The sequence below is a fragment of the Panthera onca genome, chromosome C1 (assembly GCF_046562875.1).
Source record: "Panthera onca isolate mPanOnc1 chromosome C1, mPanOnc1 haplotype 2, whole genome shotgun sequence".
In the NCBI taxonomy this organism is placed as follows: domain Eukaryota; kingdom Metazoa; phylum Chordata; class Mammalia; order Carnivora; family Felidae; genus Panthera; species Panthera onca.
The window spans coordinates 206,239,533-206,261,532 of NC_138346.1; the positions used below are offsets into that span (position 1 = coordinate 206,239,533).

The 22,000-nt window shown below is 40.5% G+C and overlaps 1 protein-coding gene across 29 annotated transcripts in view; it reads left to right on the forward strand.

Moving 5' to 3' along the window:
- EIF4G3 (eukaryotic translation initiation factor 4 gamma 3) overlaps positions 1-22,000 on the forward strand; it is a 314,094-nt gene that overhangs the window by 260,972 nt on the left and 31,122 nt on the right. For 27 of the 29 annotated variants that reach the window (XM_078452254.2, XM_078452266.2, XM_060626696.3 and 24 more), the window contains 9 exons: positions 3,575-3,721; positions 4,169-4,405; positions 6,030-6,134; positions 8,254-8,386; positions 11,355-11,449; positions 13,459-13,552; positions 14,930-15,047; positions 16,910-17,130; positions 18,837-18,955. In XM_078452254.2, coding sequence (XP_078308380.2) covers positions 3,575-3,721; positions 4,169-4,405; positions 6,030-6,134; positions 8,254-8,386; positions 11,355-11,449; positions 13,459-13,552; positions 14,930-15,047; positions 16,910-17,130; positions 18,837-18,955 — 1,269 coding nt within the window. The remainder of the gene's footprint in view (positions 1-3,574; positions 3,722-4,168; positions 4,406-6,029; positions 6,135-8,253; positions 8,387-11,354; positions 11,450-13,458; positions 13,553-14,929; positions 15,048-16,909; positions 17,131-18,836; positions 18,956-22,000) is intronic. The other 2 variants (XM_078452250.2, XM_078452262.2) reach the window with 1 other exon arrangement.

The following is a 22,000-nucleotide window of genomic DNA, read 5'->3' on the forward strand; positions in this document are numbered from 1 at the left end:
AAGATAAATGTACTTGTCGATCTGTGGCCATTCATTCCACTGATTGTTTGGTGTCAGTATCTTCATTTGACAGTATCTAAAACACTTCGGCATAATCATGCTTTTTAGGACCTATACATGTGAAATCTCTCATTGTCATCATTTGCGGATAGCAGATGGTCATTTCTCTTGCTGTTTGTGGTTTTCTCCCTAATTACTTGGTGAGCTAACTTTGTTTATATACTTTCTTTGATATCTGCATTACTATAATTTAGATTACCCTGAATTTTTAATCATGAACATGTGAAATGCAGCTCCAAGTGTATAAATATAGCTATATTAGTTTATTAGACTCTTGATGATGTGCCAGCCACTATCATTTGCATTACTTAAACTGCCCTCATGTAATTTCCAGTAAAATGTTATCATCCCCATTTAGAAAGAAATAGATGTTTGGTAAAGCTAAGTAATAACTTAGCCAAAGTCACCCGGCAGAGCTGGAGTTAAGACGGTCTCCAAAGTACCTGTTTCAACAGCTATTTTATAATGTCCCTCAATCTGCAGTCATTGGAATGCCTCCTTTGCAGTGGAAGGGATTGAAGCTTAATGTTCAGTGTTTCAAATATCCCATCCTCTGTGACTTACATAGTGCTTCCACTAAACCCACTTCATTAGATGTTCAAAGCTGTCCTCTGGGTTAGACACAGGTATTGTGTTTCCCTTGTTCTGGAGGATGAAACTGAAACTTGAGTTGAAAGAATTGCCTTTAGGAGTGGCTCAGTCAGTTAGGTGTCTGGCTCTTGATTTCGGCTCAGGTCATGATCTTACAGTTTGTGGGGTCAGGCTTGTCATCACGTGGTTTGCTTGGGATCCTCTCTCTCCCTCTCTCTCCCCTGCCCACCCCACCCCTCCAAATAAACATTTTTAAGAAAAGAATTGCTTTTGTTTAAGTATATATATCTTCTGATCCTTTTTTTAAAGTTGGGGGGGGGGGGGGCTGGACAGGGGAGGGGCAGAGAGAGAGCGAGGAAGAGAGAATCCCAAGCAGGCTCCGCACCATCAGACACAGGGCTAGAACCCACAAACCGTAAGATCATGACCTGAGCCGAAATCAAGAGCCGGACACCTAACTGACTGAGCCACCCAGGCTCCCCTCTCTTTTGTTCTTTAACCCAAAACTTTGAATAGCCTTCCTTATGGAAAAGGTCTAAAAGGTTTAGCTTTGTAAACACTTTTTGTATAGGGAAACTCTCCCTTGCCTTTTGCCATTTCTACTTGTTTCCTGCAAACCAAACTGTCACAAGTTTTATTTATTTAATCTTTTTGATTCATTTTCATTCTGGTCCCTCTCACCGTGAGACAGTGGCTTAGAGTTTCATACTGTTGTCCACATTCTCTTCATTTTCTGCATGGTACAATCTGTAATATAAGAAATATCTCTTTAGAGCTGATAGATTGTGGCCCAGGTGATATTTGTCTTACCAGTTATGCCTGTAGTATTAATATAGATGATGCTGGTAAACATCCCAAGAAGCTGGATAGATCTGGCTGGTTTTCTGTGTTTCAACAAAACAGCAAGTTGGAAATACCTGCCGGTTTTTTCTTCTGCTGATTTTTTAAAGTTTTAGTTTGTTCTGGAACCTGATATCATGTTGTTGTTCTATTATATACTACCTTGCTTGTGGATGTGCTTTTTGGTTCTCTTTCGTAGTGCATTGTTGTATATTCTAAATAGAGTCCACTTTTGGTTTTTGCTTTGGAAAACCTTTGTTTTCATGTAGCATTTTTCTTTTCTTTCTTTTTTGTTTTTAAACTTAGTCTTTTTTTTTTAAGTTTATTTTATTTTTGAGAGAGAGAGAGAGACAGAAACAGAGACAGAGCGGGGGAAGGGCAGAGAGAGCGGGAGACACAGAACCCAAAGCAGGCTCCAGGCTCTGAGCTGTCCGTGAAATCATGACCTGAGCTAAAGTCAGACACTTAACCAGCTTGAGGCACCCAGGCACCCCGGCACCCCAGCATTTCTTTTCTTGAAGGCTGATTAAATGCCTGCCTTCACATGCAATTGTTGAGTAGGCCTGCCTGAAATGATCTGTAGTCATTTGCATTTTTATGGCCTGAATTTGGAGTTAAGGACATCTTAACTTTTTTTTTTTTTTTTTTTTTTTTTATGTGTGTCAAAAAAAAATTTTTTTTTTTGGTGATCTTACCCTCTTCCTGAGTTAATATTTCCTGCTGGCAGGGGGCAGGGAAGGTGTAATGAAACACTTGCTCTCTTGGTTGGTTAGAACCGGACTTGTTGGGGTGCCTGGCTGACTCAGTCAGTAGAGTGTGCGACTCTTGATCTTGGGCTTGTGAGTTTGAGCCCTACGTCGGGTATAGAGATTACCTTAAAATAAAATCCTAAAAAGAAGACTGGTCTGTTAAATGGTCTTTTATGTGTCATAGGGAATCTCTCGGAGAGTGTCCGTCAGTTCTAGCACAGACCCAGTATAGCATGATAGTACTCAGTTCTCAAGGAGTTTCTCTAGCCATTCAGCCTGAATCAGCAGCTCTCCCAAGTCCATTGTGGTTGGTAACAGTAACTTGTTTGTGAGTATAAATACAGGACGTTCTGTTTTTTACCAGGTTCTCCCATTAAACTTAGGGCAAAGACCATGCATTTCAGAATTTTGGGACCCACTTTGTGATTCCAGAAAAATCATTTTGCCATGTTACACAGTAGCTGTTCAGAATGACACTCTGGGGCATTTCACCTATAAAATGGTATATTTTAGTCAGTCATTGCACCAATCCACTTTCTTCTAAGAACGGCTCTGCGTTTGGTTACAAATAACCTTTAAGATACCAGCTATTGCTGTTACTAGAAAGCAGTTATGAGACTTGAATGGAAACCTTGTACACATCCTGCCTCCAGGGTTCTACCCTGTCCAGTCTGGGTCTTCCTGTGTGTCAAAGAATGTTTCTAAGGTGGCCATTTTTTAGATTGAACCTTTGGAAAACTAGTATTTTCTTTTGGCACCTAAAAAGTAATCAGTAAACATAGTGTATTGATAGTACAGGTAAGTACCAGCATCACAGTTAGGACTTTCCCCTGAAGACGAGGTATCTCAAAAATCCTGAAAGTGGTCCCCCTCTTCTGCTTTTTTTCTAGAATAAGGACCCTACCCACAACAGTTTTCCTATAGCCGTGAAATTGTCCCCTGCTTTATGTCATTTCTGTTTGTCCCTTTAAACCTTTAAACTTAACTACCGTGGTAATAGAAAAACAAAAGTAATAACCCTGTAGAGTTACAAAGGTCTAGGTAAGGGTGGAGTCATAGTTGTTACAATATTACATGGATATCAAAGTCAACTAGAGGCAAACCAGCCATAAAAGGTACAGTACACTTATATGAGAGGAATGTATATCTTTTCTGTATAAAATTTAAGACCTGTTACCATTAAACACAAACTGCCTGAAGCTAAATCGTGTACCTCTTTTAGAAGCTTTCCTGTAGTTCAGTCAGCATTATTTTCTATAAAATAGGTATTTTGAGAAAATTATTGAATGTCTTAAGTAATCTTGATGTTTTTGCATTTTCCTGTATGGATGCAGCTGAAAGTACCCATGGCAGACAAACCTGGTAACACAGTGAATTTCCGGAAGCTGCTCCTGAACCGTTGCCAGAAAGAGTTTGAAAAAGATAAAGCAGATGATGATGTCTTTGAAAAGAAGCAGAAAGAACTCGAGGCTGCCAGTGCTGTGAGTATTTTCACAGGAAAGCAGTGTGCTTATGCTTCTGAGTGTTACCAAACAGAATTTTCATGAAACCGGCTACATTTCCGTGCTATGTCAGTAGATGCCTTATGGCCTTTTTTTCATGTGGAGATACAGTACTGAAGTTCAGGGGAATGCTTTATTCTTTTTTGTGCTGCATGGTTGAGCAGCTAAACCTTCCCAGACAGGAATTCAGAGCCTGGATCCCAGAGAGGTCACTGAGTTCCAGAAATCTCCTGAAATGGATGCAAATTTGGGGGGGTAGTTTAGTTTTCTGAGGAATAGAACAGGTCTAAAGTTGCTTTCAGATTTTCACAGGGTATCCCTGACCCCACAAAGGATAAGACCATGAGTCAGAGTGTGTGTGTTCCTGTCCTCTCTTGTGCCGTACAGTTGTCATCCAAGCTTCTATTGTCATTCCTTACACAACAGCCAGAGGAGAGGACGAGGCTTCATGACGAACTAGAAGAAGCTAAGGACAAAGCCCGGCGCAGATCCATTGGTAACATCAAGTTTATTGGAGAGCTCTTTAAACTCAAGATGCTGACTGAAGCTATCATGCATGACTGTGTGGTGAAGCTGCTGAAGAACCACGACGAGGAGTCCCTAGAGTGCCTCTGCCGCCTGCTCACCACCATAGGCAAAGACCTGGACTTTGAGAAAGCGAAGGTAAAAGCCCACAGTCTCCGAAGCATCCAGTGGGGCCTCGGTTGGGACTGTCAACAAAAGTGTTCCATCTTGCCCCAGTGGTCTGGACTGCTGCTCTTTCTCCTTTTGCCCTTCGCACTGTCAGTGTGTGGCCCTCGAGCTCCTTACCACTTTTCCTTCACAGGCAGAAGTGAAGAGGGTCCCAGATTAGATGAAGGCCAGTTTGGGAATTGTTCAGATTATTTGTCCCTTGTCCATTTTCTGCATGACCACTTCACAGGCCATTTTTCTGTATAACAAATTGTGGGCAGAAATAAGAGGAGAATAGCTGCTGTGGGCTGGGCTGGGATGGAGGGTGCTACTGAGGTGACGAGCCAGTAGTTTTCTTTCTTCCTTCCTTCCTTTCTCTCTCTCTCTTTCTTTCCTTCCTGCTTGCTTGCTTTCTTTCTTTCTTTCTTTCTTTTCCTTTCTTTCTTTCTTTCTTTTCCTTTCTTTCTTTTTCTTTCTTTCTCTTTCTTTCTTTCTTTCTTTCTTTCTTTCTTTCTTTCTCAGTTTGTTTATTTTGAGAGAGAGAGAGAGAACCAGTGGAGGAGATGAACAGAGAGAGGGGGACAGAAGATCTGAAACAGGCTCTGCGCTGACAGCAGTGAGCCTGACGCGTGGCTCAAACTCAGGAACCATGAGATCATGACCTGAGCCAAGGTTGGACACTTAACTGACTGAGCCACCCAGGCGCCCCAGAACTAGTAGTTTTCTTACATTTATGCTCTAATTAGCAACAAAGCTATCTAACCATAATAAAAGAAACTGTTAAAAATATTATGGTTCAAGGGGCGCCTGGGTGGCTCAGTCGGTTAAGCGTCTGACTTCAACTCAGGTCACGATCTCGCGGTCCGTGAGTTCGAGCCCCGCGTCGGGCTCTGGGCTGACGGCTCGGAGCCTAGAACCTGCTTCCGATTCTGTGTCTCCCTCTCTCTCAGCCCCTCCCCCGTTCATGCTCTGCCTCTCTCTGTCTCAAAAATAAATAAACGTTAAAAAAATATATATATATTATGGTTCAAACATAACAGGGTGCCTTCCACATAAGGGGTAGGAAAATTAGAAATGTTTGCTATAAATAATGTCAGAAATGTTTTGTAACCTCTGAAGCAGCTGGGATTATGTTTGTTTGTGACAGGAAATCCCAAATATCAGTGGTTTATGCAAGATTGAGGTTTATTTCTCACTCACATAAAGTTCAGAGGTAAGAAGTCTGAGGTAGGTCTGGTGGCTCAGAGATGATAAATAATCCAGTTCGTCCAGCTTAAAGTTCTGTCATCCCTAATGTATGGCCCTTGTCCTTATCTTTCTCAGCAGAGAAGGTTGGAAATGGGCAAAGGCTACAGCCACCTCTCTCTTTTAAAGAAGATTCAGGGGCTGCCTGCAGTATAATGCTTCGATTTATATTCTGTTTACCTGTAATCCATCACAGGACTACAGCCAGCTGCTCAGAATGTGTAACCTTTATTTTGGATGGTTAATTAAAATTTGTACCACATTACCTTTTGTCTATAAGTTGTGTCCTTAGGCCATTTAAAAATTCTGTATGGTAAAATTACACTTGAATTCCTCACTCAGGAATACTAAATGGTTTTACCCCTTGCAGCCACGTATGGACCAGTATTTTAATCAGATGGAGAAAATTGTGAAAGAAAGAAAAACCTCATCTAGGATTCGATTCATGCTTCAGGATGTGATAGACCTAAGGCTGGTAAGTAAGAAAATATAAGCGAGCTACTCCAGTCTCTTTTAAGGAATTGGGTTGGAGAGTGTGTCCTAGTATTTACATAGGTAAAAACTTAATGCTGCAGGAGAGGCTCCCAGAACCTGAGCTGACACACTTCCCTGACATGGCTGTGTGAAAGGACACGAAGCATATATACCTGCCTGTTAACATTTCTTCCCTCTAAGCTAATATCAAACCACATTGCTGTTTTTAAATCCGCTACTCTGAATTCAAACTGGTCAATTAAATTTAGTCTTAGGCTACGAAATATTCAGGAGTCCTCATCTTCAACATGATTCCATTTCATTTCCCTGAGCCTTACATTTCTATTCTCTAAAATGGGGATGTTGCCTCCGTTGCACATGTGTGGTACAGATTCAGTGAGGTGATCGTGTCAAGTGCCCGGCTCATAGGAGATGTTGCTGTTTGTTCTCTGTTGTTTTTCCTGTGTATCCCCTTGTGCTCCTGCCGCTTCTCATTTCTCATAACAGGTGCAGTGTTTACCACTACCACCTCTTCTGTCTCTTTCTTATTTTAACTCCTGCAGGGAATATACTGCAGCTGACCCTAAACTAGAGAATGTGAATGCAGGTCCTATCCGTTCCCTGCCCTGTACTCAGACCAGATAGCATTGATGATGGTTCTTTATCTTGCTAAGGTTAAATGTGACCTCACGGTCCTTCTTATTACTGAAGCCACTACGAGCCGATCAGAATTTTGTGCCTATTTGCCATCCTCCCTTCTAGCACATGTAAACAAACGTAAATAAATATAAAAGACTTCTCCACCCATGCCTTCTACTACTTGTACTTCTATCAGTTGTCGGGATTATGGTGGGAAGGAAAGGGAGAAGTGTGATTGTATGGAGCAACGTGTCCTAAATAGGATCAAAGGCCAGAGAGATGGCACTTTTGTAGGATATCAGAACGATGAAAAATGCTAGTCGTCTTTGATTTAGAACCCCCATGGAATGTGATACGAACTAAGTACCAATAATTCAGATTAAGTCAAGGCCAGAGAGTCCTGAGCTTTCTTGATTCCTCTTCTGGTTCCTCTTTACAAATATACAAGATGATTTTTTTGTAGTTAATTAATTTATTTTGAGATAGAGACAGCACAAGTCAGGGAGGGGCAGAGTGAGACAGGGAGGGAGGGAGAAAGAGAGGGAGAGAGAGAATGAGAATCCCAAGCAGGCTTTGTGCTGCCAGCACAGAGCCTGACATGGGGCTTGAATTCATGAAACTGAGATTATGACCTGAGCCAAAATAAAAGTCAGACACTTTAACCAAATGAGCCAACCAGGCGCCCCACAAGATGATTTTTAAAAAATACATTTGGGGGTGGGGCGCCTGGGTGGCTCAGTCGATTGAGCGTCCGACTTCGGCTCAGGTCGTGATCTTGCGGTCTGTGAGTTCGAGCCCCGTGTCGGGCTCTGTGCTGACAGCTCAGAGCCTGGAGCCTGCTTCTGATTCTGTGACTCCCTCTCTCTCTGACTCTCCCCGCATTCATGTTCTGTCTCTCTCTGTCTCAAAAATAAATAAACGTTAAAAAAATTAAAAAAAAAATACATTTGGAGGGTGCCTGGGTGGCTCAATCGGTTAAGCATCCGACTTTGGCTCAGGTCATGATCTCCCGGTCTGTGAGTTTGAGCCCCGCATCAGGCTCTGTGCTTGACAGCTCAGAGCTTGGATCCTACTTCAGATTCTGTGTCTTCCTCTCTGTGTCCCTCCTCTGCTCACACTCTGAATCAGTCAGCCTCTCTCTCTCTCTCTCTCTCTCTCTCTCTCTCTCTCTCCCTCTCAAAAATAAATAAACATCTAAAAATATTTTTAAAAAAATACATTTGGGCCAGTCTTTCCCTCTATCTTTTTATTCATTGGCTTTTGGAATACTCAGTATACAGTAGTTAAGGTTTATTGAGACAAACTTAATTCTTTATATCTAATCTCAGACTGCACGCAGTGCCATCTGTAAAACAGATGAAAAATGGTTGTAGTACAGATTTTTAAATGTATATTACACTTTTCCAGCAGTGAGAAGTATAAAAAATTGTTACGTTCATGTTTTGTTTTCTGGTTGATAATGTTATTTTCTCCTTTTATAGTGCAACTGGGTATCTCGAAGAGCAGATCAAGGGCCTAAGACTATCGAACAGATTCACAAAGAGGCTAAAATAGAAGAACAAGAAGAGCAAAGGAAGGTCCAGCAGCTCATGACCAAAGAGAAGAGACGAACAGGTAAGGGGTGGAGTCCACTGGGATGTTAGGGAAACTTGGGAGACTGAGGGACAGATGTTTAAGAATTCTATATTCAGGTTTGAAGTGACATCAGAAAGAATAAACTGAACAATAGAGTGGTAATTGGTAAGTGAAGCAGTTTCTCCAAGAAGGCAGGACAAAGCATGGTTTCTTGGACTACTTTAACTTCAGTAATCAACAGGACTTTCTTGAGCATCTTCTCTGTGCTCAGTATTGGTGAGGGCTATAAGAAAAAGTAGAAAATGTAGTTTCTTTTCTCTGAAAGCTTACGGTTTATCCAGGAAGGCAAACTAATAACAGGCACATTTGTCAAGCAAGTAGGAGATATTATCAAGTATGAAATGTATTCTCAATGAATATTGTTAACATTCAGAGGAGGAGAAGAAAGATAGGAAGCTGGAAGAGATCTTTATTTGAGGAAGGCATCTTTGAACTGGGTCCTGGTGGATGGTAAATATTTGGGAAGGAAAGGAATAATCTTAGTCATGAAAGTAAAATAAACATATATTGTGAAGAGGCATAAACAAACCTGACTGAAGCAAAATTTAAGTGTTCGGAATCAGTGGGAAATGTTTGGAAGAATGGAGCCAGATTAAGAACTGATGTCTTTGACCTTAAAGTCCCATTGTAAGGTTTTGAAGAAAGGGGTAATGTCATGCTAGATGTCCGTAAATAAAAGAAGTCTATTGCTTTTAACACGATGAGTCAAAGGGGAACACTGAACTCAGAAATGTCGCTCCTGCTGAAATCCTGGTAATAATAATTATTAAAAGGAAGAAATAGGAAAAAAATATGAAAGGTGAAATGGAAGACATTTTACACCCGAGAAAGTAGAAAATCCATTGACTGAGTTTAAGAACATGGAAGAGGAAACCTTTTTCAGAAGGGAAATGATCAGTGTTTATTTTGAGATGGCAGGAGGGTATCCGAGTAAGAATGCTTATCTGTCCAGTCTGCTGTTCAGTGAGCCGGAAGTTGCTGGATGATGTAGTAGTATTGTGGTCGAGAGCCTACTAGACTCTGGAGCCAGCTGTCTGGGTTTGCATTTCAGCTCCCCTACATCCTAGCCGCATGACCTTGCACAAGTCCCTTACTTAATGTGTAAAACGGATCTAATAGTGGTTGCTAGGATTTGTGTGAGGGTGGCAAGACGTGTTGTGTGTCAAGGGTTCAGCTTAGCAACTGGTGCACACACCGTAGGGCTCATACTGAACATACGAGAGATGAATCCTCCAGGAAAGAAAGTGTACTTTTAAGTTCCATGGGACACCATGCTTCCTCACCTTCCTCACCCTAGTACATAGCACAGTGCCTTTCACGTAATGACTCTTATTTATTATTGAACTAGATAGAGAACCCAGTCCATGGAAGATGTCTACAGAGGACCAAAGGAAGAAGAGGACTCTTGGGAAATTGACAGATAAAGAACAACTGCAGAGGAAGGAGCACTAGGGTATAAGAAACAAACAAGAAACAAGTTTGTTCATGCTCAGTAACATCAGATAGCACAGAGACAATCAAGTATGTGAGGATCAGAAAAGCTTTTAGGTAGACAATTGGGTGGTCTTTCTTTCAACACGTATAAGTGCCCATTGCTTAACAGGAGAGACAAAGTAAAGTCCCTTCCTTCGTGCAGCTTACATCATACCCGAGAGACAGAAAATAAATACTCAAATAAAATATGTAATTTTGTCCGATCACTTTTTCTAGAGAAAAAGATAAAGCAGAGAGGGAGAAAGCGGGTGATGCCAGGCTTGGTGGGTAAAGGTGCAATTTTATTTATTTATTTTTTTAAATGTTTATTTTTGACAGCATGTGAATGGGGGAGGGGCAGAGAGAGAGGGATACAGAGGGTCCACAGCAGGCTGTGCACCCTCAGCACAGAGCCGGACATGGGGCCCAAACTCAACGAACCATGAGATCATGACCTCAGCCACGGATGCTTAACCAACTGAGCCGCTCAGGCACCTGAGGTGTAATTCTAAATAGGGTGGTTTGGGAGCCTGCTAAGTTAGTGTTTGAGCAGAGACCAGAAGCAAGTATGAGGGAATGAAACCGTGGGCACATCTGGGGGAAGGTTTGTAGGCAAAGGGAATTGTAAGTAAAAGGCCCTTGAAATAGCGTTTTCAGGGATCAGCAAGGAGGCCAGTGTGGCTTGAGCAGAGGGAGAGAGTAGTGGAGGATGGGGCCTGAGAGGCAGGAGTCCAGATTAATCAGAGTTTGGAGGCCATATATGAGTAATTTGGGATTTTATCTGAGTGAGATGAAGAGAGGTAACAGAAGTGTTTTAAGCAGAGAAGTGATAGGACCTGACTTGTACTTTATTTGGCTCTTGCTGGCCGCTATGATGCAAACAGTTGAGGGTGAAAGCAGTGAAGCTAGTGAAGACGGTTTGATACTAATCGAGGAAATGTTGCTGGCGAAAACCAAAGTGGTAGTGTTGGTAGTAATAAGAAGAGCTAGATGCTGAGTATGTTGAACCGACAAGATTTACAGACAGATTGGGTGCCAAGTGTGAGAGAAACAGGAGTCAGGGTTTTCTGCCTGAACAGTTGATAGGTTGGAGAAGCAGGTTGGAGGGCGGGGGTGGTGATCCAAGTATACTGTGTCATTTAACACCATCAAGTGAAATAAACCTTCTAATAAATAATTTCCATCTGAAGTGTTAGCTAACTATGAACATTAGATCTGGCCCTCCTTTGTCTATCACCAAATCTCTATTCATGTTATCCGTTAATTTCCTCTCGGTGGGGCATGTTCTACAGTATTTCTATCCGATATGTTCATGTTGTAGGCATTAAAAAGACTGTCAGCAGTGCTTTAACAGTTTCTTTTGTCTTTTTCCTTGATTTTGATTGGAGCTGCTGAGTTGAAAATACTGCTCACTCTTTCATTGTCAAACTGACTTGAGTTTGTGGGAAACTGACTCACCCTGTTCTCCCTGCAGGTGTCCAGAGAGTGGATGAAGGTGGATGGAACACTGTACAGGGGGCCAAGAATAGTCGGGTACTAGACCCCTCAAAATTCCTTAAAATCACTAAGGTGAGTATGACATTTATGACGCAACTTAACATCGACCTGAGAATGGGACTCTCAAAATTATTTCTTGCTTATGTAAAATAACTACATTGCAGAGTTATGGGGGAGTGGTTTTTTTTTAAAGTAGATGCTTTGCTATAGGACAGTATTTATCAGTGTATTCTTACGTACTTGTCCTGATGTTAGTCCTTTTTATTTCTTGGAGGGCTTACTAAGGGGGAAGAAACTAGTTTAATTCCTAAAGTTATCAGATGCTTAGTATAAGAGAGATGATAATAAAGATACTTCAGAAGCTGTAGTCCCTTATGATCTTTTATACAATGTATCCTTAGCCCTAGGGAAGAAGCATCTACCTGTTTAAGCCTAACTTGAAAGGAATTAACAGTTTGCCATACTCAAGGCCTAAAATAAATCAAGAGGACCCACTGCTAGAAATCATCCTGTGATAAAGATTTAATACATTCTGCTTTCCTGTCCCTTGAGAATGCATGGGTGGTAAGAGGAAAGGGTTTCTCCTGGCAGATGTTTTCAGCAGAAGTTGATCACCCTAAGTAGGGTGAAGAACTTGGAGAACATAGAGGAAGTGGCATTATCTTTTGTAAAAGGGGAAACTTCTACAGCCCAGTAGATTTATAAATCATTTACAAGTCTAATTTGAACCTTCCTTGTGGAATACACTTTCCATAGTTCTGAAAATTGGCAACCTGCTGGTAAGATACCAAAGACAATCTAAAGCTAACATGAAAACATCAAATGAAAGAAGATAACTGACAGAAAGAAAAAGAGTTTGAGAAAATTGGAAGAAGATGGGCTGTCATTTGCGTCATGTCAAAGTATTGCTTCAGCATAGAACATTTGCTGTCTAGATCTCTTTTGATTTTAATTAGCTAGGATCCTATTCTCTTAAGATTCTGGTACATTCTTCTAGTTGTTTATGTCTCAGGGCAGGAATTCCATCACTGAATACAGCTTGATTCCCATCCACTTCTTACGAGAGATGGTTTTAGCCAAAATCTTACACGTTTAGAGAATTCCTCCAGCGTCAGCCCCAACATCTTTGAAAATTATATCAATATTGAATAACGAACGGTGTTTGTGTTTTTAAATACTAATACTGTTTCCACGCATGGATACTATAAAAAGAATAGTGCTGATATTAACCTACAACATTATTTCCTGAATATTTTGGAAGATTTTAAGTTGTTGTTTTAATAAATTTTGTGTATATTCAGACAGTTATCCTACAAGTACTGTACTTAAATATCATAGAAAATGTTCAAAACCGTTCAACAAATGCATTGTTAACTGGGAGAGATTTGTGTGAAAGCATGTCATAGAACTAGGCAGTGCTGTTAGAGTGTATTAACACTTCTGTTACAAAGAGCTACATTGTACCTTACTGTGGTATATGTTTTCTTATTAGTATTACATTGTAATTCTATCCACTTGTGCTAATGTTGTGTTCCCTGTAGAGCTGGACATCGTTATTAACTTCCCATCTAATACTATGTTCGCTTTTTTCTTATTCCCCCCCGCCCCTGTATTGAATGCTGCCACTCCACTTCTCCATCCTTAGCCCTCACCTATATCTGGCTTTGCTAAAATGTGAAATCTTTGTGCCTTCTGACCTGTTTTCTGACAATAATGTGAAGAAATTAAGGAGTTAATTTTGTAGTCTACACAATTTGCATATTCCTTTACTTCTTTTTTAAATCACTGGGCATTACTGGACAGGAGGAATGATTGGAAACTGCTTACATTTAGTCAAACGGCACACCATCTGAAGGCATTCTCCAGACCAGGGGTTCTAAACTACTCTGTGGAAGCTGGTTTCCAAGCAGGTTGTACAGGGAGCACCACTTGAATATGGACGGCTCCAGTTTATATTTCTTAAATTGGCATTCCAAGCACTGTTTTGTTGCTAAAGTTGGTTTTCACTGTACTGAAGGAAAAAGAAGATACAACATTCTAGAATGTTTCCTATAATTGGCTTGTGGTCACTTACATTACAGCCCACAATTGATGAGAAAATTCAGCTGGTACCTAAAGCACAGCTGGGCAGTTGGGGAAAGGGCAGCAGTGGTGGAGCAAAGGCAAGCGAGACCGGTAAGTGTGACGTGTCCCTTCTCGGGAACCTGGATGTGGTCTAGTAGTCACCGTATAGTGCATTCCCACAGTCGTTTAGTAATGGTTTTAGGAAAAGATCTATAGACAAAGCATGCCCAAACTTACTGGTGTCCCTCGCAATATGGATCTTCAGGTATTTTAAATATTTAGAGTTCTTTGAGTTCAATTAGGCTATTTAAGACTTTAACCTCCTAGGTACCTTTGTTGTTGTTGTTCATAAATTCAATATAATTAGAGAATTACTGGGATCGCAAATGAAGAGGGAAACTCATTCTTCTGAGAAGAATTGGATAAGAGAGTTGTAAAAGAATTAGATTGAAATATTTTTCAAAATCTTTATCAAAAGTCAGACTTTCAGAGATTTGACCTTAGGACTCGAATGTTTAGACCATCACAAACACATCCTTTTTTTTCTTTTTTTTTTCTTTAATGTTTGTTTATTTTTGAGAGTGAAAGAAGAGACAGAGTGCAAGCAGGGGAAGGGCACAGAGAGGGGGAGGCACAGAATTTGCAGCAGGCTCCAGGCTCTGAGCTGTCAGCAAGGACCCCGACGCGGGGCTCAAACGCATGAACTGGGAGATCATGACCTAAGATGAAGTCAGACACTTAACCACCCAGGCACCCCCACAGACACATCTTTTTAAAGCTGATGAAGTCCGGTAGAAAGTATAAAACGTTAACGTTTTATAAACGTTAGAAGAATAAAACTTCTACATTAACTTCCTTTCCATATTTCCCTTCTACTAAGTAATTTTGACCTCTGATTTTTTAATTTTTATTTATTTATCAAGTTTATTTATTTATTTTGAGAGAGAGAGAGAGAGAGAGAGCCGGGGAGGGACAGAGAGAAAATCCCAAGCAGGCTCCGCACTGTCAGCACAGAGCTCAGTGTGGTGTTCAGTCCCACAAAACCTGAGATTATGACCTGAGCTGAAATCAAAAGTCAGACGCTTAACCGACTGAGCCATCCAGGCGCACCTTTATTAGTTAGCTTTTTTTTAAGTGCAATATTTTGTTTTGTTTTGTTTTGTTTTTGCTTGCCTCCCTCCTTCCCTGTCTACCACTCCCACCCCCTTCCCTATCTAGGATAATTTAATTATGTTTTTAAAGCAGCAAATGGTTATAATGAACAAAGGTTTCAAAAAAAAATTTTTTTTGCAGACAAATTCCTTCTAACATTATACTTCTAAGAGTATAATTTGTGGAGGAGATTGGCATCACCTTGTTAAACTTGTTAGAAATACCTAGTCTCAAACAACACCCCCCCTTTCCTCCCTAGAGAGCCAGATGAATTAAAAGCTACATTGTAGTCATGTGATTTGTATTTTTTCCCCCCTCAATCCTCAACACCTATAGATGCCTTACGGTCAAGTGCTTCCAGTTTAAACAGATTCTCTGCTTTGCAACCTCCAGCACCCTCAGGGTCTACATCGTCTACGCCTTTAGAGTTTGATTCCCGACGGACCTTAACCAGGTATGGAGCCCACTCTCCATGTTAACTGAAGACTGACCTACTTGTGGATGTCTGTTCTCTCTCTCTCCTTCTCGCATTCTCTCTCTATTATTCTCTTTCTCTCTTTCACACACTCACACACACGCCCATATAAATTGTGATGGTCATCTCTGTGCATGGATTCCTTTTATCCCTAAGGTTGATTTTGTTTTTCTATTCCTTCTTTGATCTTCACGTTCTGTAATTTCCAAGATAAGAACATAATTGGGTGGTAGATTTGGGATGGGGTGGAAAGGAAGGGCAAGTTACCTGGCAAGTTTCTAATAGTTTGTTTCTTTTTTTAAGAATTTTTTTTTAATGTTTATTTTTGAGACAGAGCACAAGCAGGGGAGGGCAGAGAGAGACAGAGACGCAGAATCTGAAGCAGGCTCCAGGCTCCAAGCCGTCAGCACAGAGCCCAACAAGGGGCTCAAACTCAAACTGTGAGATCATGACCTGAGCCAAAGTCGGACACTCAACTGACTGAGCCACCCAGGCGCCCCAGTATAATAGTTTGCTTCTTAAGAAAGTCAGACCCACCCAAACGCCCCTGGAGGCTGGTGGAGGGCTCGCTAAACTAATGCGTCAGGATGTTCTGGATTAACCTAACACTCCGAAGCATGTGAATTAAAGAGCATGACAGCCTACCCATATGTTTCTCTGTCATACCGTTCTTCAAGTTCTGTTTCAGGCTGTTCTTTGTTTCTCACTATTCTCTGTATTGTACTGTCTTTCTGCCTTCTTTTTTGTAGGACTGATACAGTCAGGTGTTCTGTTGGTTGGTTTATAGGGAATGAAGACCTGTAGTATAATGACCGAGAACAAAATTTTTAGTTTTCATTTTCTTAAGATTTTATTTTTAATCTCTACACCCAGTGTGGGACTCGACCTTACAACCTTGAGATCAAGAGTCACATGCTTTACTGACCGAGCCAGCCAGGCACTCCTCAAAATTTTTGACATAAGCACTTTTAGAGCTGAAGTTGCTTTAAACTCTCAAACTTTCCTTTTTTGTTACTGTAGTCAATTTGACCAGGTAGACTTTCTAACTATGTTGCTGTTCTCTTGGCTTCTACAGTAAAATATGCTTAGCACAGTTCAGCTTTTAGTGATGGCTCAGCTTGTCGTGAAGCAGCATTTGTGCTATTGATGGCTCTTTGCTCTGCCATAGATTTCCCCTGATGGCTCTGCTTTTTGAGTACTTGTGTATGTTCTTTCAGAGGTTAGACCACTGTCGTGCCTCTAGTCCTTTCTCCTCTCTTCCTTTTCATCTGCTGCTCCTGGCCTGCTATGGACCAAGGAACTACCTGCCCAACTGGTGGGAACTGTCTGAAAAGAAGCCTAGGGAGATAGGAAGATTCTCTCTTAAAGAAAGTATGTGACTTTGGCCACTCAAAAACTACTTCTGCTACGTGGTTCTCAAAATATTTTACTTATGTTTGAATTTTCTGAATAAATACTGTATCATTGTCTAATTTCTAAGATAGTGATACCATGTCCGTTAGGTATTCTTTGTCTCTTTTGCTCTTTTAGCTCATACATTCGTCACTGTCGTCTTTATTAAAAGATTTAAAGAACTAAAATAAGGATTTGCCATTGCATTTTAAAACCTTAAGTGGTATCCCTTCAACATTCGTGAGAAAAGCTAAAACATACTTACCATTCTCTGAAAGCACCGATTTTACTTGTTTACATAATTATAGTTTGATGTAGAATTGGCGCCTCACATGCCTGAAGTCATGTGTGAAAAATTACATACCTGCAGGAAATCTTAATGTTATTTTATGATTTGAATGCATAGTGGATGGGGTGATCTTCTGAAGAAGTATGTTTTGTGTTTTAAGTCGTGGAAGCGTGGGCAGGGAGAAGAATGACAAGCCCCTGCCGTCTGCAGCAGCTCGTCCCAATACTTTCCTGAGAGGCGGCAGCAGCAAAGACCTGTTGGACAATCAGTCTCAAGAAGAGCAACGCAGGGAGATGCTAGAGACCGTGAAGCAGCTTACGGGAGGCATGGACGTGGAGAGGAGCAGCGCTGAGGCTGACCGAAACAAGGGCCGGGAGTCAGGTGAGTGACTTGGTACACACAGAAGGAAGATTCGGGCCTTAACTGTGGAATGAAAAGTGCGGAGGAGATTTTGCCCCTGTGTAGGTTTCAGAATCATTACATGGTAATAACATACCAGTATCTTAAAACGTAAAGAGCATCTTCATGGTTTTGTAACATAGGTTTCGTTTCCCAGGTTGTCCCTCTGTTCGTCAATTTGCAAGTTTCCCCCATTCTCTATTAAATGTGATGGTGATGAGGGTCTCTTGCTATATATTAAGCAATCTGAATTTCTTAGCAGATTCGCACAGTAACCCCTTCCTGTGCATTAGAGCGCATGGGCTTTGTAGAGCCCTCAAATGTATGAAAATTCTGACATCCAAAGCAAACCAAAGAGAAAATATCAGGTTGTCTTTTGTTACCTTCATCTTGGTAGCATCTGTGGTCTTGGTACATGTGTAGCTTGTATATGATTAGAGGACCAACTCAGATAATGCTCTAAAAATTACCTCGTTTACATAACCTGTCTGCGTTTCTGTTTCTTCCTGTGTTATATGGGGATAGTAAATGTGCCCACCCTGTAGAGTTATCATGAAGATTAAATGAGAAGTCTATACGGGTAAATACTTAGAACTTTATCTGATAAGTACAGATTTTTCAAAAAGTACTAGAGGTCATGAGGGTAAAGATGATGAGAACAATGAGAAATAGTTTAAAGATAATTTTCAGCATCTTGAAAATACTAATCCTGAGGTAATACTGGTTGTTTATAACATCTTGATAGCTTTCAGATTTCTTTCACTATTTAAATTGTGTCTCCTCCTCTAAATGGATTCAGAGGCAAATTGAAATGTCTTCTCCCAACTGATAGACCAGAATTTTTGACTTCAGGGACATGTGGCTTTCTGATCTGTGGTAGCTATTTGGGGAACATAACGAGATAGTGTATGAAAATATCTTGTGAGTAGTGAATAATGTGGCACAGCTGCCCTATGCATTTTTATCGTCTGGGTCATTCATTTATTCACCACATGCACACTGAACACCTGGTGACTTGTGGGCATTGGGTCTCTGCTTTCAGCCTTTAGTCTGCTGGGTCCAGAGGACTCCTATGACATAATTCCACAAAAGGTATTGTATATAAGTACAAACTGAGAAAAATGCCACGGAGGAAAGGAGCAGAGTTCTAAGAGGGTACTTAACAAAGGAACTATCTGGAATTGATACAGAGGGATATCAGGGAAGGCTTCCTCGGGTCTGATGAACCAGTAGGAGTTGAAATAGACTTCTAGGAAGGGATGGGTATGGAGCAGAGAGAAAGAGCACTCCGGCCAGAAGGAGCATCATGACATGTTCAAGCAACTGCCAAAGGCCCGTGTGGTTGGAGCTCTGTGTGTGATTGTACAAGCTTCACGTGCTGTTCATCACTGAAGCAGTGGAGAAGAATCAAAATGCAGAAAGGGACAAAAAAGCTCTAATTACAAAAGTTTACCGTACCCCTCTATTCTTTTCATTGTGGAATATGAAGTTACTGAGTGCCTATCTATTCTAAAAATAAATATTTCTCTTTTCTGCTTTTAGGTGTCTTGCTTTGTCAGATTTGTATCTATTTTAATGCTTTTATGGAAAAGTTGGTATAACAACAAATAAATATTGTCAACCATAATCCCCCATTTTAATTACAATTTTTGTCTGTTTTACTTCCTCACTTTTTTTAACCTCATTAGTAGCAAAGCCAGAAATTCCAGCAACAGCAGCCCCTGACAAGCCTGCGTTGTCAGAATTGGAGATGGAGAGGAAGTCTAAATCTATCATTGATGAGTTTCTACACATTAATGATTTTAAGGTAAATGAAGTTTCAGAAAAAGAAAGCAACAACACAAAGCCCCATGGCAGATACAGTAACTTGGCTCTGGTCTAAAGCACTTGTCACTAAGACTTGGAGTAATCCAGGTCCCATGCAGTTCGGTTTGCACAACTCGGATGTGCTCTTGCCAGCTTCTGTCTTTTAAATTGACGATGGAGTTCACAAGATCACGTGGCAGGAAGGGGGAATGGCTACCAGTCCATCCCCACAGTAGAAAAAAACCGCATTGACTTTGATGTTCATGAGCAAAAACCCACACATTATCATTTTTAGGCATTCTTATCTAGCTGTACATTACCTGTTATGATCTTCACAGTCCTTTTATGGTCATTCTTGTATTAACTTTAAACTATGGCTAACGTTACTTTTTATTTCATAAGTGGAAACCTGAGGCACCAAGGAGTAATCGCACTGCCAGGGCCAGACGGCCTAAGTGAGACATTCAAGACACAGCTTTGAATTTGCTGTTCTTTAACCCCAACTTTCTCTTTGATCTTCATTTTAAGATGGTAGTGAATAAAATAGACATCATGCCTGACTTCATGAGCCCTAGAGTCTAGTGGCAGAGACAGGTCATAAAGAGTTGACTCAAAAATAGGTATTTAAATTATAGTTATTGTAAATGCCAATAGACCTCTAGGATCTTAGGAGAGATCATATAATAGGACCTAGCTTAGGGATCTGGAGTCAGCAGAGTCTTAATCTGTTAAATTATTTGTCAGCTACATTAACTACTTTTGCTTTAACATTATATTCTCTCAAGCTTACTTGTTCTCTTGGCAGTGTAGTCATTATTTGCTTTCTGTACATAACAGTTACCGTGATTAACTGTAGCCCAGCTTTCTAAAACCCTCAAGCCTTTAAAAAATAGTCTAAAATTCAGAAGAAGTACTAAGAGGTTTTGATGATGAGCCAGTTAGTTGGAGAGGAAATATCAAGTCAATGAGCAACAAATACTTTGAAAGGAGAAAAGTATCACTCTGAGGAATGGGAGCCATAGGGGGGAAAAGACCTAAGTTCAACGGGAGGACTCTCTGAAAGATCTTAGCCCTAGGCCTGGCCTGTAGTATGGAAGAAACAGAGTCAGTTATGACTCAGGAATTTCAGTGTACTGGGTCCAAGGCGCATCTGCTGCAGAATGATGATAAGAAGCAGGTGACATTGTCAGACATAGTGAGGGCTCCCTGTGTGCTAGGTGCCATTAGTTCATTTAATCCTCATAACGCCCTCTTGATTTTAATATTATTGTAATAGCTATTTTTATAGATAATGAAACTGAGATGCAAAGATGTTAAATAACTTGATCTGAGTCATGCTTCTGATAAGTGGCCAACTCAGGATTTAAAATTAGGCTTCTAAGGGTGCCCGGCTTGCTACGTCAGTAGAGCACATAACTTATGACCTCAGGGTTGTATGTGTGAGCCCCACATTGGGTATAGAGATTACTTAAAGAGAAAATCTTTAAAAAAAAAAAACAAAAAAAACAACAATAAAAGTAAAATTAGGCTTCTAGCTTCAGAGCAGAGACTGTAATTTTATCTTATTACCTTTAAGGTTATTAGTGTGTTATGCTAAAGGCTTACAGAGCTCATCCTAAAGGAAAGGTTTTTCTAGCATTTTAGTAGGTGTTGTTATTATTAAAAATAATACAAATTAATATGTACTGAGCTTTTGTGTTTGGCAGTGTGCGAAGTCCCTTTTTATGTTCATTTCTCAAGTAACCTTATGACGGAAGTCAAGCCTGAGGGATTGTTACACTCCTGAATTCACATAGTAGCAAGTGGCAGGGCCAGGATTCAAACTTACATTTGTCCGATTCCACACCCTATGGTTTTTAGCCTCTGTGGTATATAGTTATTGAGTACCTAAAATGTGCCAGCCACAATTTAGGAAACACTGCCTGGACATTGGATATGCTGTAGTGTATATAGTGAGCAACATAGTCTATTTCTATGGGGCATTTGTGGAGCCTGTGTTCTAGTGGGAGATACAAAACTGCCCTAAAGATAGGGAATAAATAAACAACAAATACAAAAAGAAAAATAATGTTTCAGTGCAGAGAAGTAAAACTAGGTGATATGATAGCCGGTGACTGGGCAGTCACAGACTGTAGGAGGTGTCCATTCACCTGAATACTCAATGAAATAAGAATCAACACGAGAAAATCAGGGAGAAGAGCAAGATGATGAATTGCTGTGACATTGAAAGCAGCATAATATAGTTCGTTGATAGCACATGCAGATTCAGTGAATAAATTCCCCTTGTAAGACACTTGATCACTTCAGGTTAAATACTGAAGATATATGCATTCATTTCCATGCTCTCCTGAAAAAGCTTTATAATGATGATGGTCTTTAAAATGAGGTAAAAATTCACAGGGATAAAGAGTAGAGGGAATAGACCGCACCAACACTCTGGAAGTTAGAAACTAGAAGGATGGGTGGTCATTTATTTAGCAGACTACGAATGCACATAAGGTGCAGATGGGACTGAAAACAGAAGGACCGATTGGTTTAAAAGTGTATATAAGACGGTTTTAAAAGACAACTGGGCCGAATGTTTCCAAAACTGTGAATGTTCTAAAAAGATGAAGAGAAAGGACTGATCTGGATTAAAGGAGTCTAAAAAGACATCATGCATCCTGACATGTGACGTCAGGTTTTCAGCTGGGTCCTAAACAACAACAAAAAACTATATTTTGGACATTTGGGGACAGTTGTGGAAATTTCAAATATGTACTGTTTATCAGATAATATTTTTATTGACATTGTGTTGGTATTAAGTTTTTTACGTATCTATGAAGAAAACTAACAATTGATGAATCTAAACTGAAGTGAAGTTACATACGTGTACATTGTACTATTCAATGTCTCTGTAGTTTGAAAGTTTTTCAGATAAAAAGTTCATGTGGGGGAGGCATTAAATAAAATAGCAGAGGAGAAATAAAGCAGCAGTGAGAAACCTACGTGTGCTCTAGTCCCGTCTTCATTCAAGCAGCTGCTCTTCTCACATGCATCTTCCCTC